Below are 26,306 nucleotides of genomic sequence, written 5' to 3'. Positions count from 1 at the left end.
TTGACAGTAATGTGGCCCCACAGTTTGGAGCACCAATAAGAGGGAAAACGTTAGGGTAACAGCCTCGCCATTTTCTCTTAAGCAAAGCCGGTTCCAGAAAATAAATTTCTTCTTTTCATGAGTGGACTCAGGTGGTAGTAGAACACGGTGCAGTAATTGTTTATCCATATTCACCAATTAACAACAAATGTGGGGAATAACATAAGCAAGCTGTTATATTTAACTGGCCATAAAAACAGAAGATGCAACAGAATAACTTCAATTTGTAAAATGGCCATCACCAGGTAACCTCTACACTCAAAATTTCTTACAATTGACTAAAGAACAAATTATTGTGTATATAGTTAAATTTAAACAAAAAACATCCAGCATAAATCCTCTTCCAGCTTCATCAAAATCGTCATCATTATCTGTACAAAATAGAATAAAGCTCACTGTACAGTACGTCAGTAGTAGGGTAGAGCGCTACCGACCATCACTGATTCTTCAATTACTGCAATTATGTAAAGGCACTTGGGGTTACACATAAACAAATGAATGCCTACTGCATATATGAAATCCTGACTGCGAACCTCAAAATTCTTAGATACATCCTTCAACTGCTCTGATATTTCTTTTTGCTTTTGAGCAGCTACATGGAGCAACACGAAGAATTCACCCAAGTGCACCAATGGTCTATTAACAGCTGTTGGAATCAAAAGCAACATAACTACCATAGCTATCGAGTTATATGGAGGAAGAGCACCCATAAAAAACAACTTAAACAGGATTTTCAAGCAAAAACTGTTGAAATACATCTTACAATGACTCTGCGTAGATTCAAAATACACAAGGATGAGCCTCAGACCGATAAGTTAGAGAAAAACAGCGGTCATCTCCGCGGTCATTACAAGCCTACGGAAGTCATCATCGGCAAATACCCGTCATTGCAAATGCAAATTGTAATTCACTCAATCAAAATAACAGCATTACATTTGTTTACCTACATTAACCATAAACTCCAACGGAAACAAAATCTTCACGCTAAAACCAAATTACCTGTTGGCCATTCCATTGACGATAAGCTCGTTAGCCACATACGACACTACTCTGTGAATAAAATTCCCACCTCCACCCATTATTCTCAATTATAAGATTCAAGGTATCTAAACTATAAATGCATCAATGGTGATCTAAAAAATGCTACTTTGATGCGATGAAATTTCGTCTACTAGAAAACGGATCCGAAACCCTAGCTCTATACTCGTAATGGCGGTCCATGCACCTGAAATGACGTATATATATAGGGCAAATGCTTATTCTAACCAAATGGGCCTATTCTAAGGAGAACTGGGCTTTAATGTGTTGGCTTATTTCGGCCTATCACAAAAATAAGTTGAAAATGAAAGCAAACAAAGCCACGTAGCAGAGATATCAAAAGAATGGATTTTTTAACAAAATAATGGCCATACAGATGATCAACGAATGAGAAAACCATGCATCATTGACATCTGATTGTCCAAATGAGCATTTTTCCCTACTGCTACAACAGATGTGCATAAAGTATTTGATTCCAGGTATCAGGAACTCCTGGCAGACACCAATGCACACAATCTGCATAATGCAATGGATCGGCCTTTTGCTCATCCGTCAGCAGTTTGCCACCCAACTCAGTGTAGATCGACGTGTGAGCATCAATCCTGTATTCTGATAGCTGAGTGATGTTTATCAAAGTCACAGGAAATTTCATCCTCTTCACCACACGTGCCACTACGCTCATCATCTGCTTGTTTGAGCCGCTCCCCCAATATCGTTTCTTTGGGATTGGTTTTGTTTCGTTGAAGCATCTGGTTCCGTTCGCATTGCCCCAATCCGCGCTCCTGAAGAGCAAAGAGACAGCAAAAGCCACTTATAGTTTGATTTACTGTAGTCCGGGCTTTAAGATTTCTTGTGACAATATATTGAGGATGGTATGACTATAGGGAGTAACAACTAACCTCTCATGTAAAGGGGACATTGTAGTGAAAAACACTCTTGTTCTGTTGGGATTGAGATTTGAGTCCACCCAATTTGCCCATGTTTTAAGTCCTATGTTGTAAGAAACTGTTGTGTCCAACTCGTGATATCCTTCGTCTCCATTTGCAAAAGAACCCCATCTGCACTAATTCATTAGAAGCGTAAGATTCTAAACATAGGTAAATCCTTAGTACTATACATGTTTCTCAAACAGAATGCTCATGCATATAACTACTTAATGATGAAACAGGCAGATAGAGAGTTTTCATTACAATGAATTGGTCCTGAGGCGACCCATCCACCAAACATAAGTATCAAAGACAAGGATATCCACTCCTATCCAGTGTTTGGCATGCTTGGCGACTGAATCAACTTTCAGAATTCTCTTCTTTGGGTCTGCTATTATGTGAAGATCCGAGTTGGACTCTACAAGGAACGGCGCCCAATAGAACTCAATTGTTGCATTGTATTCCTAAGGAACCCGTTGAAAGAAAACATAAGTTTCTGCTCAGACAGACATAAGTTTCAGCAAGAAATGTTGGGATTTTTCAGTTTGTGAAATTCATTTAAAGATAATGCTGTAGCCTATGCTGATGAAAATGCACCTTGGCCTTGAAGACGGTATGCAAACGGCCTCGTTTCATGGATTTCTGTCCTTGCGGTATTACAGAATCAATGAGGCAAACGAAGGATTGCCATTGTCCTCTCTGTAGTGAATCCCCTACGAACATTAGCCTCTTGCCTTGAAGTTTTCGCAGTGCTATTTCAGGATCAAACCTGGAAAGAGGAGTTCATTTTAGATACAGAGAAAATTACAGGTATTAGTTGTTTTTTGTTTAATGACAGGTGGTAGTGAAGTAACTGACCTAGGCAAGATACAGTCATCAGGCTGCCACTCCCAGTGCCTGTAGTCAGAATCCGGCCGTCCATTCTTGACACATGAGACCTGCCTATCAAGGTACCGGCATGTCCTGTCCGAATACAGAGGCTTAATGGAACGGTTAAATACCCATTTTCCATGGACTAGACTGCACTCCTCTGGATCAAACTCAAACCGATCGTCTGCTGCATAGTTCAGTGCACCGAGATCCCCGTTCCTGTCATCTGAGCCAAATCATATTGTCAATAAAACTATCATCGACAATTTCAATATGGAAATTTGAATCTGAAAAGATGTTTCATTTTACATATATGCACACACCTGGAAATGACTTCTTAGCCGTATTCCTTCTAGGACAGGACTTTAGCCTGAACGAAAAAGAACTTATCGTCTGAGTGTAGAAGAGCGTAACAAAGGCCAACGTGCAGATTGTAATGGTAATTACGGACAACGAACTCTTTCCTTTCAGGGCCTTTAGCGTCCCCATTTCAATAGGCACTCCGAATCAGAGAAAGACAAAAAAAGAAAAAATAAATGCTAACTAGGGAAATAGAAGAGGCCAAGCTAAATGCAAGTGCAACACAATGAAAAGGCAATTACTTGATATCAAGAAGTTCGGAGGTTGGTTTATGGGAAGTTGAGTAGGAGTGAAGCTAAAGACATCTATTCATGAACTAGCAAAATATTCTCCTCACATCGTTTGAATATACTAGAAAATAATTTGCTGCTCCACCCGCCGATTATCGATAACAGTAGGTCGTTCTATAGTTTTTTCTTATCACCATAAGATTATAAGAGGATTCCCATTTTGCCATTCTTTCTTTTTTCATCCAATGGTTTTGGATAGATCGATCCGACTTTGTATGAATCTGAGAGTCGAACACATAAATTATTTGGTGGGCAAAGGTTTTTGTTGTTGAAACAAAGTTAACATTGGATTGACAAGAATGCGGACACTGGAGCTGCTATAATTGACTAGGACATGTAACCTTCCCGCCACCACCAAAGTTCTACGCTTATAATAATATAAAAAAGAATACACCTGCCGATTCTCGTACGAGCGTTTCAACTCTCTTTTCCTGATTGACGACTTTAAAATACACTGGACAAAACCGGAGGAGAGAAAGGGGATCCTCTCTTGATAATCACAGATACTCAAGCCGTACTCTGTAGTCGGTATACGCTCAAATGGCTGCTTTTACCCTCTCATCCCCAGCACACCTCCCGTCTTCTCTTCGGGTATTCTCCAATTTTTCTTCTTCCAGAAATGCACCTTCTCGTTGCTTCTATTCTTTTCCCAATCCTTCTCCTCTGTTCTCCTCCCCAAACCTTAAACAAATATCTTCCTTCAAGTATCGCCGTCTCAATCTTGTCGTTTCCGCTTTGAACAAGTTGTCGGAGACTGAGTTGGTGCCCGTTTCGCCCGAATCCGACGGAATATTCCCCTCCAATTCCGGTGTTTATGCCGTTTATGACGGTAGCGGCGACCTTCAATTCGTCGGCATAACGCGGAATCTTGCCGCCAGTGTTCTCGCTCACAAGAAATCTCTGCCGGAGCTCTGTTGCTCCGTAAAGGTATCATCTTTATAGATTTTATAGGTTTGCCAACACATAATTACAAGCACAATTTTTTTTATTTTTTAATATATGACAGTGGCCGGACGAGTTTGATTAACAAAGGCAATACAGAGTAATCAAGATTTGGCTTGAACTGGTGCATTAACAAGCTTTATTTATTTGGCTGTCGATTGATATTTAAAATGGTTAACTGTAGCTCGATTTGCCGAATAATAAACCAGCTTTGAATTTTTTTTCCGTAGTTCTTCAGTATCTCAAGCTCGCTCATGCTTAATTTGATAAGCTAAAACATCCTGTAACATATGCACATAATTACATGAAGTCACTCAGTTGACTGATTTAAGTTCGTATCACTTAAAACAAAGTTGCTTGATAAGAAAATGAGAAATTCAAAGCAATTTTGAATATTGTGCGTTTGGCTTGGTTGAATCTGCTTATAGCTTGCTGAGACAATTTGGATTATATATTCCATTTTCATTTTACGTTTCACATTCAGTGAGCTTACAAGTCAGGTTGCTTCCTAGATAAATGGTTCTGTTGGGAGTGTATTTCATATGGTAAGCTTACAACGGAAATTACGGAACGATGTTCCACTTAAATGCACATCTGGGAGTTAAAAACTATAATTCTTGTTTGTCATGAAATGTTTCCAGCATGATTTTCTAAAAACAAATTCAATGTCACTGCATGAGTAATGAACTGTTCAAGCAACAAAAGAGCATCTCCCTGGCAGGTCTAGATAACATTCTACTCATCCTTAACTCATCTGATTTCTCGCTGTTCCGACAGCCAACTAGTCCTATTTGATTTATTGTGTCAGATCTATCATTCAACACATTAAAAGTGCAGGCCTGGGAGTTCTAAACAAGATACTAGTTAGAAGCAGAGTCCCTTGGTGAAGGCATATGCTGGCAATTAATATGACATATATGCTTCATTGGGGCCATTAGTTGGATAATTTTATTCAATTTGTATATTTTCTGTGTTTGTCATTTGCATTGGAACATTAAAATCAGTAGTCTATCATGCTGTAGGTTGGGGTTGTAGAGGATCCTGATAAAAATGCTTTAACTGAAGCATGGAAATCATGGATGCAAGAACACATAGCAGACACTGGAAAGGTTCCACCGGGAAATGAACCAGGAAACGCAACATGGGTAAAGAAGGCACCAAGAAAGAAGTCTGATCTGAGGTTAACCCCTGGCCGTCACACCCAATTGACAGTACCTTTGGAGGATCTCATTGACAAGCTAGTGAAAGAGAACAAAGTGGTAGCATTCATCAAGGGGTCAAGAAGTGCACCGTTATGTGGATTCTCGCAAAGGGTCGTTGCAATTCTTGAAAGTCAGGGCGTAGAATACGAAAGTGTAGACGTACTGGATGAAGAGTATAACTGTGGTTTGAGGGAGACATTGAAGAAGTACAGTAACTGGCCTACATTCCCTCAGATTTTTGTTAATGGTGAATTGGTAGGTGGCTGTGATATACTGACCTCCATGTATGAGAAGGGTGAGCTTGCCAGTTTGTTTAAACAGTAAAGATTACTAGTTTCAAAATCATAATTCTTTTTGTTTAGAGGTGAGATTGGAGTATTGACTATTGAGGAAGGCAAAAGCTAGTTATGTGTTCTAGTGTGTCTGTAGGCTACTAGTGCCATTAGTTTCTTGTGTTGTATGATTGTATCAGTTACAAACAGGTTCCTTGATAATTTGAGCACAAATTCAAATATGAACCTGAGCTAAACACGGATTTAACATGTCCGCAGGGCACAACCAGTAGTTTAAAGCTAAGAGTAAGCACAAATTTAATGGATTGATCTGAAGACCTCTGAATCTAATTTTTGAATGGAGACTTCTAACTTATGTTCTGTTTCACATGAAAGAAGAGCAAACACTGATATAAATAAATTTTCTGTGAGAAGAATGTGATTAAAAATCAATTTTCATTAGTTGCTTTCACTCTCTACTTTCTAGTTTCTTGTATGTGAAAACCCAAGTCTGGCGATTTTAATAAAAAGAAAATAATGAAGATTGTGATTGTTCTTTTACACTAGAATTTTGCACAAGACTGCGACTTTGTTTGGTTTGTTTGAAAGTAGTTGTATAAGAAATGTGGAAGTAGAAGTGGAGATATAAGAAAAAAACATTGGTGATTGATTAGGAATAATAGTTTAGAAGAAGTATAAAACTGGATTAATATGAAATTCTTTTGAAGTCCAATTTCGTTTACTCTATTATACATATAAACAATTTTTTTTCTTGTTATGATATCGGTACATCATTTTTTTATAAAAAATAATCAAATTCACTGAAAATAGCGACTAGATCGTTGATCATTGATTGTAATTTTTATTTATTTAAATTGAATAATTTAGAATAGATTCATAATACTTATTTTCATAAATATTTTTATTAATAAATTTTTTTTGTTTTTGTTTGATGAATAATTTTACTAATAAAATTTTAAAATTTACATATACTAAAAATTATTTTAATATAATATTAACTTATTTATTTCTTAATATAAAATAAAGATTGTGGCAATAAGCTTACGGTACCTTCTTACATTAGTTACTATAGTTACTAGCTATATGTAAAAGTGAAAATGTCCAAAAATTGCATCTACATGGAAATATGTAATTACGATGATGCAATCAGTTCAATCTTATGTTGCTTTATTTGCCAACCGTCGATTGGGTCCTTATCAGTGGTTCACAAGCATCTAACCCACTGAACGCGGATCTTCTCAGTAAACCGTCGATTAAATCTCCTTATCAACGGTGCAAAACAGTCCTCCGTAATCCAAGTAGACTTATCTGATCTTCAATTCATCATCCGCTCCATTTCGTCTAACTTTTAAGTCGAAGCCGTCGATGGAGTCTCTATCAATGGTTGTAATTAATCCATGTCTCTGGACACGGATCTTTTCCTTTGGCCGTTGATTAACTTTCAATCCAACGGCAAAAGATCATCCACCGCACATAATCTCCCCTATATATAGTTTTTCCCTCCGCTTGTTAGCTTCAAACAGTTTCGAGCTGCTCTGTAAGAGTTCATTTCTATTCAAAGAAGTTGAAAACTAGGGCAAGAAAAAATGTCAGGGAGAGGAAAGGGAGGAAAGGGTTTGGGCAAAGGCGGGGCAAAGCGCCACCGCAAGGTGTTAAGAGACAACATCCAGGGTATCACAAAGCCCGCTATTCGCCGGCTGGCGCGCCGAGGCGGAGTGAAGCGTATAAGCGGGCTCATCTACGAGGAAACTCGTGGTGTCCTCAAGATCTTCCTTGAGAATGTTATTCGCGATGCTGTTACCTACACCGAGCACGCTCGCCGCAAGACTGTTACAGCGATGGACGTTGTCTATGCCCTTAAGAGGCAGGGACGAACTCTCTACGGATTTGGCGGTTAAGTTCATAGCGTTAGGGTTTATAGATGTAGATTTAGGGTTTTTTGTATCATGTAAACGATTGCAATATGATCTATCTAAGATTCGTGTATGTTTGTTCTTCCTCACATGAAATTGGATTTTCTACTAACCTCTTTACATTTTTTGTTTCATTATATCTTATTTCTTGTTTCCGAGTTTTGGCTGCTTGTTGCTTTTTCTTAATGGTTCAATCAAGCCTAGTTTGAAGTTTGCTTTCTCTATTTTTATACTTTTTGTGTTAAATTCTCGATGCCCTAATCCTATGTGATTTATCAAGTTTAGTAAAGTTCTGTATCACGTGTAACGATATTTTTCCTGATTATATTCACCCAAGATGTGTGGGTTGGAATTAGGATATTTCGGCCTTAATCCAATTCTTTGTGTAAGTTTTTTGGGTGTGGAATTTTGTTCATGCTGAGTGGACCTTGGATATACCCCTTTCTGCAATTTTGCCCGTACACAGAAAACCTTAATTCTTTGTTGGCGTTTTCTTCGATGTGCTGAACATCTGATTCTTATTTGATCGTTTGTATATCAACTTTCTTTTCCAATCTGTAGGTTCTTGGGCGTTCCGACTATCTCATCATTCTAACTGTGCTCGTTTGAGGTTTGGGGCCATCTGTTTTTTGCATTTAAACACAGATCCACTGTCATTCTATTTTTAGCTCCATAAATTACACTACCATAAGTTTATTACACAATTATCTTGATTTTCTGGGTAAAGTTTATGGATATTCCATTACGCTTTGCTTCGATGATAATTATGTGAAATTCTTTGGTGGACCACTGGCAAGCCGACGCCATAGAATTTTAAAATGGGTGGGTGGGTTAGTAGTGCATCTGCTGTGTTTCCTTACGACACCCAGGCGTGGAACGTGGCTGTTTCTAGACAGTTTTGTTTTTTCTTAAACAAAAATAGTTATACGGGTAAAAGGGGTTTAAGAATGCATAACAACTAGAAATAATTTATTCCGAGTTACCTTTTCCACCCCCGTTGATTGAATTAATTGGTTTTTACTTTATTAAGGAATATCACTTTTTTCGAGGCTTACCGCTTACATGTTCTCTGTCATTTTTTTATTATTTAATATTATTTTATCAAATATTTTATTCTTTTACGTAAGTTCCAACTTTTCCATTACCTCAGCTCCCATGGGTTTTAATCTTTTAAGCTCGTAATTTTTCTATTTTTTGTTTTTTTAAACAGTAAAATTTGTATAATTGAAATGTATTTTTAAATAATAAATGTTTTTAAATTTTCTCTACTTTCCTATGTGTTGCACACATTAATCTATACTATATATTGTTCGAGAGGGTTCATCTGGTGTCTAAATTAATTTTGATATGTTTTTTTTTTTAAATATTAGATTTATTAATTATTTTTAAACTTTCATCCTCATGATATTTTTTAAAATTATTTTTGATAGTTTTTTTCCTCATGCATTTTCATTTTTTAACTCTGCAAAGAAATAAATAATATAATTTTAAAAGTATTTTATTTTAAATATTTCTTAAAAGTTATATACATGTATAGAATGTGTGTCGTATTTATTAATTTTCAATAATTGAAAGCTCGAAAATGATGGGCAAGCTCATTTATAGACGTGAACCGATGAGTATGGAAAAGTAGAAAGCAACTGCGGAAATGTGCCATTCTCTCATCTATTTGGGTTTGTGATAATCAACATTCAGGAAGAGCCCAGTAAGATTTTGAGTTGACCAATTATTGAGGTCCAGTAATTTATAATGTGAATTGTTATCTGTTTTTTCACAATTCATATTTGCTGTGTTGTATTTAATTAATCTTTAATAATGATAATACTAATTACAAATTAATTATATCAGTAAGCGGAAAGGATTTATAATTAACAAGGCATCATTGGAGTTTGTTTATTCTTCTTTTTATTAACATAGTCAATCAAATATATTTTGTAATAAAGAAAGTAAAAGATTTAAGATAAGTGCAACATTTGTTGGGCAAAGCGTTTCGTTTTTGTAATATCATCAGCGGCTTCTCTTCTGAGTTTCTGGAATCCATGATAAGAGAATGATCAATCAATTCCTCATTAATTAATCCGACAGTTGTACCGAAGCAAGCCAGGTCCAGACCAGCCTTCTCGCAATTTCTGTTTATCAATCAGTCGCCCTATAATTCATTTCAGTAGTTGACTCGTCATTACGGCCAACCATCCGGAATTCTTTTCCCTAAACTTGAATCCGACATTTTTCTCATCTGCTACGGAGATTAATTCATAAAAAGGAGAAATGGAGACGGATATGGAATCGAATTCCACGAGTTCTTTCAAGCTCTGGAGCGAGCTGGTATTAGAAGAGTACACGGAAAAATTCGTGATCAAATCCGTGGAATCGCCGGATCAAGGCTTCTCTATAAGCCGCCTTGACGGGAACATCGACAAGCTTAACAGTCAGTTTCTTTATTCCTTTCCTTGCACAATAAAATTCTGAAGCTGCAAAAGATTCAAAGAAGAATCTGCTGTTTGTTAGATTCTCAATGAATGAGATAGAACGCTGTTTGATTCCCGGAGGAATAACTTGATAGAATGCAGGATTTGGTGCAATTAACTGATTCAGAAGCACATATATATATATTCTTTTTTGAAAATGTCGAATTTGCTACAATTTAGCTTAGCGATACCTTTTACGAACGCTTAGTATATTTGTCTTGTGGAAACATCCTTTATTTTATTTTCGATGAGTAGGCTTTTCGCAATTTATTTATTCAAAAGATTTAGGCATGCCGTTCTTTTAACAGCCTACATACGTCTAAACAACAGAGAAAATTGAATTATCTATTTGGAGGAGTTGTCTTGTTTGTATGCGGGTTTTGTTTTGCTTCTATTTAGCTTGTGCGAAGCCCTTGTTTCTTTAAGTGAATGGATGTCTTGTTGTATTAGCTTACTCAAAGATTAAGTTAGGGCACACTTATCCCATTTCTATGTTTAGAAGTAGGTAATAAAAATGAAATTAGTAGCTTGACGTTCTTTAGTATCCAGTTGGTAGATACAAATGATACCTTTTGATTTTGAGCAGTGTTGATATCATTGGTTTCTTGTCAACATACTCATTGATAGACAATATCCTGTGGTGATCTTGATTGTAATTCCAGGAAGCTGTGGTATACTCTGAATACTCTTTGATGAGTTTGGCAATGTGGTTTTCATTTTTTAAGTCTACGCATTTAGATTCCTGCCGGATACTCTTTGATGAGTTTAGCAATTTGGTTTTCCTTTCTTAAGTCTACAGTTTGGATTCCCATTTGTAAACAGAACTATAAAAGTAGTTATTTCTTCAAACCATATTGTTCTATTAACTTCTACTGAAGATAAACCATACAGATGCAAAGCAACTGCAACCCTAGTGTGATTCAGAATAAGCTATTGCAAGGTCGTAGGAAGAATATTTTGAATCGTTTCCTTTTTCTATTTCTTTCTCGTGAGTGAAATCTCAATGCTGAAGTTTCATTCACAATCTGCTTCTGATCATATTGCATTAATTTTTCATTATAGGTGATGACCCCTCTGGAAGTCCTTCTAAAGTCTCAACCATATATGGGGTTGCTGGAACAATTAGGTTGCTGGCAGGTGCTATTTTGAACTGGTTATGGATTTGTCTGTTACATCAAAACAAATTTGTGCTTTATCGTTATTTTGCATCAGCATTAGCTTATACAGATGCAAAAGTATCCGGCAATATCCTGTACCATGTGAGCCTTTGTGCTGAATGTTAATGTTGGAGGAGGCAGCAATGTCCATCCGGAAAAAGGAGGAAAAGACTAAAAACTGCATATGTGAGAGGGAGAAGGTGTAACTGCTTAACATTTCATGTAATAGAAGGACAAAATATGCTTGTGAAGTTAATTATTTTATGATTAATACAAGAGTTTGAGAAATGTGGTTTCTATAATCGGAATAATAAAAAACTGAGAAATCTATCATTATGTAATTTTGGAATACTACAATTTGGATCACACTGTGGTTTGATAGAGGAAGCATTTAATTGGTCTCACAAATTGAAATGAGAGTAAATGCAACTCTTTTTATAAAAACTAAAGCGTAATTATGCTGGAGACTGTTTGCTGCCTTTTGACTATCCTTTGTACTTTATGCATCCAATTTTTGCCTAGTAAAATTTCAAGCTGTCAGTTTTATTTTCTGGTCCACCTTTCGTTTGGGTTGAGTAACTTCGCGGAGCTTTTCCTTTGTTTATAAGTTCTCCCATTCCGATACCAAGTCCTTTTACCATCACAAAGAGTGAGAGAGAGTTAAAGTCAAAGTAATGGGGATGGGTGCCAGCCAGATTGCAGCATGATGGAATTCATTTTGGAGGATGACCTGGGATGGAGACCAGAGGCTAATAAATCGAGCTGCAGTCAAGTTTGGCTTGTTTTTCAGTTCTAACATTGGAGAGTGTGATTGAAATGGCCTGTGGATGCTTAAAATTAAATTCATTTGTTACTATGCTTTTTGGTTTATTTGATAATATGTTATTGTTCTGTCTACCTTAGGGGCCAACTGATATGCAGCCTTTCTATAGGTACATATGTTCTTGTTATAACTTCTAGGAAGGAGGTCGGAACTTATCTTGGGTTTCCTGTTTTCTTGGTTACATCAATGAAGTTTCTGTCCTGCAACGGGGCTTCGAGATTCTTAACAAGTCAAGAAGTATGATTGTACATCTCTTGATTTTAATTAAATTCTCAAAGTTTATCCATTCATTTGCTACTAGTAAACTTGTTAAATTGCAATACTTGCCTAATCTTTCTACAGAAAAGAGATGAAGATTACTATATGACCCTGTTGAAGATAGTGGAATCAACTCCAGGCTTGTATTTTTCTTATGGAACAGATATAACACTAAAGTAAGTTTTCAATGTAGGCTCCTGCTCTAGTGTTTATATTGAATTGTTTTTGAGAAAGCTGATGTAGTTACCAGCTTGCAGAGGAGATGCAAGCTGGCAACAGGATGGGAGAGCAAACCAATTTGGAAGCAGGTATATTGAACTACACTACTGAGCGTTGATATATGCCTTGCTGATGAATTTACATTTGGTCCAATGAGGATGATGCATATTAAACACGAAGCAACTTCTATGTCATTTGCTTGATTCATGCAAGCAGATAATCTCCTGGGACTAATTCATTATTTTACACGGAATGATTGCTTCCTTGAGAAACCTAATTATTGATCTGGAAAAATCTATTTAATTGTCCTACGACATTTATCTTGCTTCAGCATTGCAGTTACTTCCAACAGTTTCAATTTCATTTTTCCCTTTGAAATTGATGCTGTTAAATTGACTTCTTCTGGTGAACTGCAGGGTGATCCACGATTTGTTTGGAATAGGAATCTGTTGGAGGAACTTATTGAAAACAAGGTCAGAAATAAATATTTCCTTCTACTGGTGCAGCCAAGAAAGTTTATTGATTCATGTCCTTTGTTGGATGATTTGTTAATATAAATTGCATCAATGATTTCTTATCTCTTCTGACCAGAGTGGTAGTTTCTCAAGGTAGAAATATGAAGAAAAACATTCTGTTTTTGCATGAGCATTAATGTAAGTGTATGAATTATTATAATATATTACTTTCTTATTTTTGGACTTTCTTCTTGCAGCTTGATGGATTTATCATCCCTTTATTACAAGGAAATATGCTCATTGAAAACCAAAAAGAACATAGAGTTATGTTTCACTTGACTAAGGCTAAAGCTTTCAGACTGGAGAAATGAAGCTGAAAAATTCACCAGCTGTTATAAAATTACTCTCTCGGAGGTGTACAAGGCGCCTAGGTACAAAAATATGGTTTATATTTGATCAATTTCCCTGTGACATTTCTTTGAATACTTTTTTGGCAATTTGAGCTTAGGGACAAGAATGTGGAGAAGAGGAGCTAATCTAGGTGGAGATACTGCTAATTTCATAGAAACTGAGCAGCTGCTGGAATTTGAAGGCCATATTTCCTCTTTCCTGCAGGTTTACTAAAGTTATCATCATCACTCTGGTTGGAGATAGATTACCGTTGTTTATTACTGAAGCCTCGTCTTATTTGTGAATCTGTTGTTATTACCGCCTCTCCAGAAAGATGGATTGAGCGTGTGTCTTTGGCATATAACAGTAGGCATTAACAGTCATGTTAATACTTCATTCTTAGTGCTGGTGAACGTACTCTCACAAATATGTGCAGCTCAGTAGTTTCATATTTTGATTTTTTTTCAGTAAATGTGTGTGAAAACAACTAGGCGCTGGAACACATTTTTGCATTCCAAGTATTTCTAAACTTTAACTTGAGGATACTTATTGTGAAGTAGGGAAAATATCTCAAAAATGAAGGTGATGAAATTTGTTGAGATCAATTTTTAGTTTAATTGGGAGCATTGAGTTTTCATTTTTCCTTGATTCTGATTGCATTTTTTTTTTGTTTCTCTCAAAGAAAACCATAATGCACTCTTTTTGTGATATAGTTCCAGCCACAATTACTACTCATCAGCTATGATTCCCTGACATTACATCAAATCCTCCAATTTATCAAAATGTTCTTGTTTTGGGTCCCCATTATTAACAGTTCTGTAGACTTGTCAATTAAAGTTTTGCAGCATATATTCATATCCTTTGCATTTCAACCGTCAGGAAACAAGTTTATTATGTCTTTGGTCCTCAGGTTCGGGGGTCAATTCCACTTCTGTGGGAGCAAATTGTTGATTTGAGCTATAAACCACGACTCAATATAATTCATCATGAACAGACAGTATGTACATGCCCCTACATTTTTCCTCCCATTTTACCGTTGTGTATTTCTTGTACTCCCTATTTTGTCATTGTTAGCAGTAGTGTTTTTCTTATTTTCAGTCAGAAGTCGTGGAGCGCCATTTTAATGATATATTGCAAAGGTATGGAGGTTGCATTGCGGTTGACCTAACGGATAAGGTCAGATATTCTTGGTTGATACCTCTCAAGCATTTGGTCGCTGAAGAATCTAGGCTGAATCATTTTTTTGTTTTATGAAATTATGGAGAAGTTTTCTGGATGCATTTGCACCTTTTTTAATCTCTAATTTTCATTTTGCACCAATAGAGCTGCTAGTCCTTATAGCCAGATCAATAGTGTTCTAAAAGTTTCGCTTTTCAATACTTATCCTTAGTCCTTTATTGCTTGTATCGTATAGCATGGAGATGAAGGTTTGTTAAGTATGGCTTATGCAGAAGAAATGCAAAAGCTAATGCAAAAGCTTCCTAAAGTGAGGTGATTTTTCTCCATTTGTTGTATATATATCTCTTATATTATCCTGTTTGCATATCTGTTAGGGAAGGAAATGGAATGAAAAAGGAGTATTCATATTCCACTTAGATAATTCAGAAATTGGTTGAGAGACAGAAATAGCGGACATAAAATGCGTTTATGCTATCTATCAATTCTTAGCGAACATCTGAGGATCACAATTTCAGTTGTTGGTCCAAATTGGTGTTGTAGGTATTGACAACTGATAAATAGGTAGTGCGAACAATGTATTTATACTTAATTTGGATTCGCAGTATTGTGGTTTCTTCCAAAATTTTTATCTTCATTCTCCAATATCACCATGTACAAGTGGTGAAAATATAAAATATATGTTGTTTATATGCTATTGCTCCAGGTACGTCTCATTTGACTTTCACCAAGTGTGTGGCAATGGGAACTTTGAGAATATACGACTCATGTACGACCAACTCGCAGAAGACTTTGAGAAGCAAGGGTAATTAAGGAACATTCCATTTTGATAATTCGATTTCATGAAGTGGCTGCAAGAATACTACTATGCTGGATCTTTGTTATACTCTTTTAATATTTACTATTCCAGCTGAACAGATACTTCCTTTTAGATCCTGAAGGGAAGGTGTTAGCAGAACAGGAAGGTGTAGTTAGATCTAACTGCATTGATTGCCTTGATAGAACAAATGTTACACAGGTTTGAGGCGACATATCTGTTTCTTCCATTTCATTACATGCCACCACTTTCCCTGGGATTCTCAATTTTTAAAAATGTTTGCTTCATTTATGGAAGATATTTTCAGAATGAATTGTGTATCAAGTATTTGATGTTTTACATGCAGAGCTACCTTGGGCAGAAGTCTTTAAATTCTCAGCTGCAGAGAGTCGGTGCAATTTCTTCAACCGAATGTATTTCGATGTTTAGTGAAGATTTTGAAATTTTTAAGACTTGTACGGACCAAATAATTGATGCTTCTTTGATTAATTCTGTTTATAGAATATTAGCGACTTCTTTTTTCCTTGTGCTGACCCTTGTTTTTCATGATAGTATGGGTGGATCATGGGGATGAAATAAGCCTTGAGTACTCTGGAACCCATGCACTGAAACGGGACCTTGTAAGGTAACCTAAGGAAAATGCAATTTTTCTGCAAGTACATTCTATTAGATTAAATATAATCAGTGAAGGTTTTCATCCTTTCTGTGACTTATTATGTCTCAGATATGGAAAACAGACAATGGCTGGTATTATCAAAGATGGGATGAGTGCCCTCTCAAGATATTACTTAAATAATTTTCACGATGGAGTTCGACAGGCAAGCCATCGAGTATTACTGGTCATAGATGCTCTATTCTTTCATCCATGGATTAAATATATAAGGAGGATTCTGACACGCTGATATCTCACAGGATGCAATTGACCTTATCAGTGGTCGCTATACTGTGAACAGAAATGGCCCCTCTCCTTCCCAGCCTAGAGGATTTGATACCCTCTCTGTAAGCAATAACCTCTCCCCGTAAATGACCTTCAATTTCAGGTTTCATGGAATGGCATATCTGTGTTGCTCCTACATAGTTTGGACGCATATTTGTTGCTTGTAACATTCATAGGGTAGACATGTGCACATCTCCTTTTGTCACCCTAAAAAACTAACCACTTTCTTAATGAAGATCTACTGCTGTTTTGGCTGGCTTATTGCATGACCTCAATGTCAACAATATGCTGTCAATCAATAATGGATTCAGAAGAGAAATAACAAAAATAGACCAAGTTACTTTATCTCCTTTCTGATGGGAAAGCTTATATATAGGACGAAAAGTTGATATCAACAACAGATCTCTTATTAAACTGCATATTTATCACATTTCAATTTGGAATGGGAAAATAAGATTAGGCAGTTCAAATCAAGGAATTACATGGATCCACATTTCCTGTCAAATCTGTCTTGGATCATCCCTAAAGTTAACTCGAAAAGCTTCATATCTCTACAACACATTCCATCTCATTTAATTTCAGATGAAAAATTTCTTCTAAGTTTGTCCTACTTCCCTTAACTAGTGCATAGCTGCTGTTAATCAACCTGTCTGCATGGTACCTGTATTTTTTATTTTAATTTTTGACACATTTCATCTTCAAATGCCACTATAAGCTGCTAATATCTTGTTCGGTTTCATTTTGAACTATGCAATGACTACTTTCCTGTTTTGCAACTGTAAATTTTCAGTATCTTCCTGTTGCATCAGCTTTACTAGTTGGAGGATTGACAGTGACCTCAATCACATTGAACCAAGGTATTGGCAAATTCTGATATGCTTGATGACTCTAGTGCTATGATAATAGTCGCTAAGATTGTGTGATTTTACTGCAGCGGGAAGACAAGCACATCAATATCTATCTTCGGTGATCTGTGCTGGTCTAACTGCTGGTGTGATGGCAGTAATTAAAGCCAATGGAAGGCAAATTTGTTCGAGGCCTCGGCTCTGTGGTCTGTTGTAACGGACGCTTGGCAAACTCTGCTCTATTTACTTCATTTTCTATAAACACTTTGTGTCACATACTTTATTTTTTATAATAACTTTGTAAAATGTACTAGCAGTAGTACAATCTTTGAACCCTGTATGTTGGTTGAAGACGAGGTTGGTATGCAGAAAAGTTAAAAGGACTTAGTAAAAGATTAATAAAAGCCTGTGTCTGTTTGATAAATGTTTAATAGTCTGCAACTTACTTGGCGGCTTTGTGTTTTTATTGAATTATACTAATTTTGTGAATCAGCATAAGTTCATCTGGATAATCAAGATGTAGGCATAAATGTCACACTTCAGGTTTTTTTGTTTACTTATAATAATGGCATTTATAGCGTTCTCCTATAGTATTTTCATCTTGGACAACATCTCTCAGCAACCTAAACCTTTTCTCTCTGTAAATAGGCTTCGGTTGTATATCATTTGACACACGGATACTGAGCTCTCTTCTTCTCTTTCTCTACTGTTTTTGGTTCTTTCTTTCCATGTTTAACTTGTTAATCTACTATTCTACCTCTTTGTTATGAATGCACGTATTAGAAAGTATTTGTTAATCTTAGGAACCAAACATTTTTATAATAATTGCACTTCAATCTTACCAAAGTTTTGAATTCAGAGCAATGACTTTTTTTTGCCACACAGCGTCACAGGTTTTATTGTCCAACAGAAAGTTCATTTCAAATATTCCTAGCCACCGAGTGGTTAATCCCAATGTAGCTTCGTGAGATTAAAAGACTTGAAAGTCAAAGGAGGAGGTCAGAGCTCTTAACACTGTTGCTTTTAACAAAATGAATGAAGGAGCCCACATAAACAGTGTTACTTTCTGAGGTGAGTGATGCAATTAAATGGAGATGAGGGATTAAATGATAAAACCCAGCTCATGAAGATACATATGATTGACCTAGAACAAGAAAAAGGGGAAAGGAAAATATAAAAGGCGATCAGACTTCCTTATCACGTCTGCGCAGTTCAATCGGCGCCTCGTCGTTGCAGGTTCTCTCTTTTCCCTCTCATGCACTTCACGCGAGCACATGAACACTGAGGGATTCTGTGCCCTATTTTGTGATTATGTCCTGATTAAATATGTGATCAATATTTTTCTGTTTGAAAATTATGTGGAATAAAGAGGAGAGACCGAGGGTTTTATATATAATCTTTACAGCGCTTTTAAGATAAGATTCAAGTGAATTTTCTGTTTTAGAGTAATAATTTGAGTAAAATATAACGTGTATTGAGAAACCTTAGACTTTAAATGGGTGTATTTGTCGTGAAAGCAATGAATTGGAGACATCTAGGAACCTTGTGGCTGCTCATCTTAGTAACTCAAGTGATAGCTTAAAATTCTCAGTTGTTACTGCAACAAAGTATCCAATTTTTAGCATTTCTAAATCTTAGAACTAAGTCAGCTGGCAAAAGTGAAAAACATCTGGACTTTTCATGTGATGTGGTAAGGAACTTCCGACGGTGAAGAACCGAAAATGTGCCCAAATTTTATTGGATTAATCTTGTGTCCTTACTCAAGCCAATATGTTCTCCATTATTATAGTGAAAGGGTGTCGGCCTCTTCCTATTCACCAGTTGTGCAAGTGATATAGGTGCTATTTATGAAGTCGTACAATGGGCGGTGCAGCCCACTAATTTATTAGTCTTTCCTGCATAGCACGTAAAGTATATCTTTCTTTAGCTCAAACTCTCTAGAAGGTCTACAGCTCTTCTGGATGTTTTTAGACATATTTGTTTGTATGCTTGATTACTAGCAGCCTATATCATCATGCATCACTTATATCAATTTTGTATTATTCTTTTCTGTTGTGGAACCCTATGTTTGAGTTTTGAACTCATATTCTTAGTTAAGGACAAAACGAATGTTGTGGTTGTTATTGGAAAGGTGTCAAAGAAATCACAGTTTGGCTTTTTCATAGAAGAGAGGATGGTTTCTACCATATTGGCATGTGTAATTATGCTTTTTGCTATGGCAATATACAAAACCATTAAGGATATGATTCTTCTTTTTATGTTAATCTCGGTTCCTGCTTCCTCTGATAGGAAGAAATTATGTTCTTCATGTGAAATAAACTATTGACTGTAACATGGGTAATATCATGCAGTGAATATTTGTAGGAAGAGGTCCAGGGGTTATGGCTAAACATCATCCTGATTTAATCATGTGCCGCAAGCAGCCAGGAATAGCGATAGGCAGGCTATGTGAAAAAGATGATGGTAAATGCGTGATATGCGATTCATATGTGCGTCCTTGCACTCTTGTACGGATATGTGATGAGTGCAACTATGGATCTTTTCAAGGGCGGTGTGTAATCTGTGGAGGGGTGGGGATCTCAGATGCCTACTATTGCAAAGAGTGCACTCAGCTGGAAAAAGACAGGGATGGGTGTCCGAAGATAGTAAATTTGGGTAGCGCCAAGACTGATTTGTTCTATGAGAGGAAGAAATATGGCTTCAAGAAGAGATGATGCTTGCTGATTGTGGCTTTCCCCATTTTCATAGTCATATTGCTGCATTCTTGTGATGGGGAAATTGTTTGACATTGAAGTCACATAATTTTTTAGTTGATAACAAAACAACGGGGTCCCTTCTTCTGAATGCTGATATTCTGTAGTGTTCCTGGAAGATTGTGGCTGTATTTAGTTCATGTATATTCATCTTCTTGCATTTCTTTTGTGTTGATTGGTAAAAGAGCTGAGCTTCGTCTCGTTTTATTACAGAAAAGTTACTATTGATTGAACCCCTCTGAGATTTTGATTGGCGAAATTTGTATTTGTAGTATGTAAAATGTAAAAGGTACTAAAAGTCAATTTGGTTCGCAGTTCATGGTTTCATGATTGGGAAAATGCAAGCGCCCCATGTGATATGGATGATATTGGTACTGTGCGAAAAAATCCAATCAAGAAAAAATTTGCCAAATTACATATTTAATTTCCGAACGATTTAGATGCTGTTAGTGCCGAGTCTTCCACAAGCTCCTCATAATATCCGAGCTACTGGGAAGCCACCAAATATTTCAAGTCATTACACTTCCAAGAAGAAAAGCGTCCAACATGCGACTGGGCGGCTCAAAATTCGTAGGGGTTACATTATGCTAAGAACCCCTTGTATTCATCAGGGTTTGATTGAAGCGTACTGACTGCTGGGTAAAGAATATCACTGGCGGAGACGGACTTTAAATCTTCGTTACAACATTGCTTATTGGACCAGTTAAAGGTGCACTTAACTCTTAGAACGCCTTGAGAGCAACCTATTCTCTAAAAGACTCCCTCTCTAAATCCATTAGCCTTTTCTCCACAGAGGACGAAATGTCAGAATGTTAAAAGTCCACAATTCACACTGCAAATATAATGAATTATAATCTGGAGATGCAATGTCGATATACTAAAATATGTGTCAAACAACAATAGGCAGCAAAATTTAGTAGATAAATTTATTACAAGAACTTAAACTGGTCACAAACAACAGTTTCTCTGGGGCAAGTAAACTTTATGCTTGCGACTCCATTATGTTGGTTTCCTTAAATTATACATCAGAGCCCAGCTAAGATCCACTGTTGGCCACAACTTAGACAGATCCCCCAACTTGAAGCATGATTTTAGCATCCTGGGCATGAGTGCGAGCAAGTTTAGAGACGGCTCCGGTTGCTCAATGCAGCTGGCTTGAAACTGGCAATGCCAGTTATCTCCCTGCCTGTTACCAAGGTGTTGATGTCGTAAGTACCTTCATACGTGTATATAGGCTCCAAATCACAGAAAGCCTGAGCAAAAACCACCAAAGCAAAAAAATCAAGTCATCAGCTACACATCATAACTTGAACTAACCAAGGTTAAAACTCTAGTGCGTTCTAGGATGACACATGGCCGAATATTTTATATATATCCCTACTTTGGGTAAAAATAATATAGTACAAGACATGCTATCACACCTTTGCAACGAGAAAGTCAGCCAAAATTCCATTGCCACCAAGTAATTCTCGCCCAAGAGAAACAGTTTCCCTAGCCTTCAAGCTAATCCAAGACTGACACAAACCATAAACCCATTGGTTAAGAAACCAAACATTAATTATTCCCCGATTCCCGATTAAATCAGAACAGCGACATTTTACCTTGCCCATGCTAGCATGACCAGGAGTCATTTTTCCACTCTCGTACAGCTTGCATAGACGCCAACCAACAAGAAACATTGCCTGAACATTACCTAACATGCGAACTAGTTTCTGTTGGTTGAGCTGGAAAGCTGCCAATGGAGCACCAAATTGCTTCCTCTCCTTCAGGTACCTTCCAGCATCAGACATCAAGTTCACATTAAAGCCTCAAGAGGGAATATAAAGGAATTAAATAACTGTACATTAAGGATTGATAAATTATAATTTCAATTGCTCTATGCCATTACAAAGAAGCTGAAAAACATTTCATTAAGATAATTCATGCATATTTAAAGAAGGCCAGTTGAAGCACAGGTTGGCAACAAGAACGGTCTGGTACTAATTTAGAGTCTGTGATTCAAACTTCACACTGACATAGTGGAGCAGAAAAATATCATACTTTTGACGACCAAGATTTGGTAAGGTGACCTTACGTTTTCCTTCTGATAATCCACTTCAATGAGTGTTTAAACCATAATAAAATTAAAAGGCATTATTAACTACCTGTGACACATATCATAAACGCCCATTGATATGCCAATAGGTTGCCAGGCGACCATGACGCGCGAAACAGCAAGCACCTATTTTCCAGATAAAGTTGAATCAGAAAGGTAAATATAGATTAAAGTATTAAACGTAATCGAGCAAGGGATGTAATATTACAACAATAATTGAGAATATATGCTAGTAAATTTGTTCAAGAGATGAATTATGTAAAGGATGTTTGATGTCACATATCCGGGCATTTAACATCTAAGAACCAAACAGAATATTGGACTGATGGTCAAGTACCACAATTTGATACCTTGCTTGTATCTTGAAAAGAATTAACTCCAGGAAGTCTGTCTTCGTCAGGGACAAAAACGCTCTTCAATAGAATATCACCATTTTGAACCATTCTCAGGCCAATTTTGTTTTCTATTTTAGTAGCTTGTAAACCTGGAGTGTTCTTCTTTAGGATGAATCTGTAGCAGATGCATATCAGCCATTAGATATTACAGACATAGATAGCTTTATTATACCATAATTCCAAAGTACATGACAGATGCTTTTCCATAAAGAAGATATTGCACCAAATATATCCGCCAGGTCTCGACCATTAGCAGCACAAATGCTGACTGGTATCACTTAGGAGAAAGGCCAGCAAAACCGCAATGAGCACAAAAGAACTAAAAGAAAAAGCTGATACTGATTAATTGGAAACTGGATTATCTAAATCGATGCGTTTCCATAGATAAGACTCTCAATTATGCAGAGAAGGGGCACAAGCAAGAGGCTATATTTTTTTCACTTACCCATTTATCTGATTTGTGGAGGTGTTTCTAGCAAAAACAACTAAAACATCCGCAAAAGTACTGTTGCCTATCCAGCGCTTTTGCCCATCAAGAATCCAGCCTCCCTCAACCTGATTAATTGAAAACGATAAATCAATCTACAATTGAAGAACATATGCAAAGTGCACACATACACACACTAACACAGAAGATATGCAATACATTTTGAACAGGATGAAGAAAATTTTTGGTGAGACTCCTTCTAAACAATCTATCCCCATGGTGACACCCCAAAACAAGTAAATATACCCAATTACCAATACGCAATGTTTGAAGGAAAGAGAGGGGGGTAAATAGTAACATTTATCCAGACCTTCCTTGCAGTTGTTCCCAAAGCACTTGCATCGCTACCATAATCAGGTTCCGTCAGAGCCTATGTCCAATCAAAACCATACTATAGTTATTGAAATATGGAGAAGGGCAAATGTTCAGGATATTATGCACTGAGAAGACTTCCTCACCCAACATGCTATGGTCTTTAGGACTGCAAGAGATGGTAAATATTTCTGCTTTTGTGCTTCTGATCCACACAGTCCTATCCTTGACAGACCAAGAAATCATAATAAGTTCATCAACACAAATAAACTGCAAATGACCTACAAATCAACCAAAACTAGCATGAAAAGAAAACAAGGACCATCAATCAAGAAAAAATAGCAAGACATACCAATAGTCAGCATTGCCAAAGAAGAATGAACCAAAATGAAAGTAGAGCAGCTGGCATCAACTCTTGCAACTTCAGCTGCAGCAATGGCATTTGCAGTAATGGAGAGGTTCGGACAACCATAGCCCTGAATTCTATATCCAGTTAGATACCACATGGTCCAAATTCTTGTAGCCATCATTCTAGGAACTGGAAGAAATGGCAAAGTTTCAGTTTAACAACCTTGATACTGCCACCGGCGATGCACAACGCTCCAAGCTTTGGAACCACTTCAAATGGAAATTCTGCCTTCTCCCAATACTAAAAAGGCACATTTACAAAACCATCCTTGTCAGAAACAAACCATGACCGGATCTATGCTTAAATCTATATGCAATTTTATGTATTTTGTGACACATAGCTACAGAACTTATAGCAAAAACATTCATAAAAAATGGGCAAAAATATTATGGTATGATATGAAACTGAAGACATAAAGTTTGATTACAGAACAAGAAGCACCTTCGCCATTATTGGAGCAACTTCTTTTTCCATGCACTCTCGTACTTTCTTCCTGACAGCTTGCTCCTCAGGAGTCAACAGATCATCAAACTGATAATAATCTGACACTGTGAGTTTCAAGAGCTCAGAGTTAGCACGGCGACAAATCATATAAAGCATCCAGAAACCAACTATTTCATAAGTGTCACAGGCACAAAATTTTAATTGCTAACAGAGCCCCAGATTGAAGGCCGCACATACATATCAAAGAAATAGATGAAATATTAAGGAAAAAAATCTTACCACAAGGGGGGAAGATGGAAGCTGGGGTTGCTTGGGGAAACGCGATGGAAACATCCAAGCCTGGCAAATCAAAATAGTTGCTCTTTGCCTCCTTGATCATATCCTCTGCGTCATCATTCATGGTATTATTCATCCAATTACATAAATGATACTCAACCATGTGATTACATAAAACTCATAATTGTAAAAAATAAACGGAAATGAAAAAGGAGAGACAACTGAATTGAAAACAAACAAGTCAAAAGGGAGAATAGAAAACCTTGAGCTTGGGAAAGAGGAACTTTCATGGCGACTGATTTCCAGAACCTGTGCGATAAAGGTGGAGAAGCAGAGTTGCAGAGATTTGGAGAGAAAAGCGAAGGGGTTGGAGATACTACAACAGTAATTAAATTGAGTGACGTTTTGGTTATTCTTAGTCAGACTTAGACGGGTAGTAAGGTTGGCGGATGATGAGAGAGATTGGATTGGCACGCACTTTAATACCCTTTTGCTTCATTATAAAACGCTGATATGACATATCACGATTCTCCCATTTTCGTCTGACATTTTCATATGTAGTCTAATATTAATAATAATTTGTATAAAAATATTAGTCTTGTAACGTGTTTATATATTTTTCTATAACTCATTCTTTTGAAATTAAATTTTAACTCAATAAAAGAAATATTTCTTTTTATTATATTTCAAAAGAATATGTTATAATGTAATTTATTAAAGATCAAACATAAATATGTTTGGTGCACAAATTACATAGTCATAATTAAGAAATCCTACGTAATGTTGTATTAAAATTAATAGTTAATAATTTATTAACTAAAAACTAAATAAGTACATATATCTTATTGCTACTTTTGGTGAATAAGAGCTCTTCATAGAATGATATATAAACGTAATCGTATCTTCCTCTCCTCTCCTCTAACCCAAAATAAAGTTGGTAGCCCCAAATCTAAGCAATGGAAAATGTGGAGATGCGGGGTATCGATCCCCGTACCTCTCGCATGCTAAGCGAGCGCTCTACCATCTGAGCTACATCCCCTGTTGACCTCATTCCGATATGACATTATTACACTCGCTTGTTATTTGTTTTCTATTGAACAACTACCAATATCTCAAAAGTTTGAATGCTATGCGCTACTGAATCCTTTTTTTTATTCTTTTTGATGAATTGCGATTTCATTTAAAAAAGCATTAGAAGGTTCAAAGCACATAGTTTCAATGTCACAAAACGCTTCTTGGGGGGATTTGGAAGGTGGAATAAAACCACACCAATTACATCTACTTGGCCACTGGGCCACCCTATGAGCCATCTCATTACAACTTGTATGAATTTTCTTAATTTCTCCAGCGAGAGGCCACTTTCCACAAAGTTTTTTGGCGCTGATAACTTTTGCCCAAGCTTGCCAGGTCACGTCGAGCGTTGCAGCAGCTAACAGAGAATCAGTCTCGAAAATGGCTTTGTCAATCTTTGCGTTATCCAGAATAAGAAAAGCATATTTTAACGCCAAAACTTCTGCAGCTGTTGGATCATGAGCCCAAATTCCCTCACTTTTTGCACCAATAATTGTACCTTCATGATTACGGATAACACAAGCAACCATCCGTTTAACCTTAGTAGGAAGTGCATCAAACAGTGTTCTCCAGATGAGGAGTTTGAAACGGTCGTGCACTTTGAGGCTCCAAATTCTCTTAGCAATTCTAATATTTGCATGATTTG

The 26,306-nt window shown here is 36.8% G+C and overlaps 6 protein-coding genes and 1 non-coding gene across 12 annotated transcripts; 4 read left to right on the top strand and 3 right to left on the bottom strand.

Annotated features, from left to right (window-relative positions):
* Positions 155–3,824, bottom strand: LOC105174583 (protein trichome birefringence-like 3). 4 transcript variants are annotated; one of them, XM_020697900.1, is made up of 9 exons: positions 3,197–3,824; positions 2,862–3,099; positions 2,601–2,772; positions 2,268–2,467; positions 1,977–2,135; positions 1,039–1,859; positions 803–894; positions 573–685; positions 155–493 (listed from the first exon to the last, which is right to left on the bottom strand). In XM_020697900.1, the coding sequence occupies exons 1-6, from the start codon at positions 3,360–3,362 to the stop codon at positions 1,523–1,525; spliced, it is 1,272 nt and encodes a 423-aa protein (XP_020553559.1). In that variant the 5' UTR covers positions 3,363–3,824; the 3' UTR covers positions 155–493; positions 573–685; positions 803–894; positions 1,039–1,522. The 4 variants fall into 4 exon arrangements, with proteins under 4 accessions (XP_020553559.1, XP_020553558.1, XP_011095031.1 ...); XM_020697899.1 differs by having other exon boundaries at positions 573–894; XM_011096729.2 differs by lacking the exon at positions 803–894.
* On the top strand, positions 3,957–6,181 carry LOC105174582 (bifunctional monothiol glutaredoxin-S16, chloroplastic). Its single transcript, XM_011096728.2, has 2 exons — positions 3,957–4,450; positions 5,488–6,181. Exons 1-2 carry the CDS (start codon positions 4,064–4,066, stop codon positions 5,989–5,991), a joined length of 891 nt encoding a protein of 296 aa, XP_011095030.1. The 5' UTR covers positions 3,957–4,063; the 3' UTR covers positions 5,992–6,181.
* On the top strand, positions 7,469–7,993 carry LOC105174581 (histone H4). Its single transcript, XM_011096727.2, has one exon. The coding sequence runs from the start codon at positions 7,547–7,549 to the stop codon at positions 7,856–7,858; it is 312 nt and encodes a 103-aa protein (XP_011095029.1). The 5' UTR covers positions 7,469–7,546; the 3' UTR covers positions 7,859–7,993.
* On the top strand, positions 9,798–17,842 carry LOC105174580 (phosphoinositide phosphatase SAC8). 3 transcript variants are annotated; one of them, XM_020697584.1, is made up of 20 exons: positions 9,802–10,301; positions 11,404–11,478; positions 12,431–12,558; positions 12,664–12,755; positions 12,830–12,887; positions 13,215–13,271; positions 13,511–13,544; positions 13,604–13,684; positions 13,762–13,868; positions 14,554–14,640; positions 14,742–14,819; positions 15,058–15,134; positions 15,526–15,624; positions 15,738–15,837; positions 15,983–16,091; positions 16,189–16,261; positions 16,361–16,454; positions 16,549–16,635; positions 17,364–17,430; positions 17,508–17,842. In XM_020697584.1, exons 1-20 carry the CDS (start codon positions 10,142–10,144, stop codon positions 17,633–17,635), a joined length of 1,791 nt encoding a protein of 596 aa, XP_020553243.1. In that variant the 5' UTR covers positions 9,802–10,141; the 3' UTR covers positions 17,636–17,842. The 3 variants fall into 3 exon arrangements, 1 of the variants encoding a protein (XP_020553243.1); XR_002287976.1 differs by lacking the exons at positions 16,189–16,261; positions 16,361–16,454; positions 16,549–16,635; positions 17,364–17,430; positions 17,508–17,842 and having other exon boundaries at positions 9,798–10,301; positions 15,752–15,837; positions 15,983–16,038; XR_002287977.1 differs by lacking the exons at positions 16,189–16,261; positions 16,361–16,454; positions 16,549–16,635; positions 17,364–17,430; positions 17,508–17,842 and having other exon boundaries at positions 9,798–10,301; positions 15,730–15,837; positions 15,983–16,014.
* On the top strand, positions 18,269–20,404 carry LOC105174579 (PHD finger-like domain-containing protein 5B). Its single transcript, XM_011096725.2, has 2 exons — positions 18,269–18,654; positions 19,770–20,404. Exon 2 carries the CDS (start codon positions 19,800–19,802, stop codon positions 20,130–20,132), a length of 333 nt encoding a protein of 110 aa, XP_011095027.1. The 5' UTR covers positions 18,269–18,654; positions 19,770–19,799; the 3' UTR covers positions 20,133–20,404.
* On the bottom strand, positions 20,998–25,050 carry LOC105174578 (acyl-coenzyme A oxidase 4, peroxisomal). The gene is made up of 13 exons (XM_011096724.2): positions 24,852–25,050; positions 24,593–24,697; positions 24,311–24,417; positions 24,032–24,109; positions 23,813–23,936; positions 23,607–23,680; positions 23,459–23,518; positions 23,107–23,216; positions 22,617–22,776; positions 22,316–22,392; positions 21,773–21,944; positions 21,593–21,685; positions 20,998–21,424 (listed from the first exon to the last, which is right to left on the bottom strand). The coding sequence occupies exons 1-13, from the start codon at positions 24,877–24,879 to the stop codon at positions 21,293–21,295; spliced, it is 1,320 nt and encodes a 439-aa protein (XP_011095026.1). The 5' UTR covers positions 24,880–25,050; the 3' UTR covers positions 20,998–21,292.
* TRNAA-AGC lies at positions 25,556–25,628 on the bottom strand. The gene has a single exon. It is a non-coding gene; the product is annotated as a tRNA-Ala (tRNA).

This window comes from Sesamum indicum, linkage group LG11 (assembly GCF_000512975.1).
Source record: "Sesamum indicum cultivar Zhongzhi No. 13 linkage group LG11, S_indicum_v1.0, whole genome shotgun sequence".
NCBI lineage: Eukaryota > Viridiplantae > Streptophyta > Magnoliopsida > Lamiales > Pedaliaceae > Sesamum > Sesamum indicum.
The sequence above is the reverse complement of the archived record's forward strand: the minus strand, read 5'-3'. Positions and strand labels throughout refer to the sequence as shown.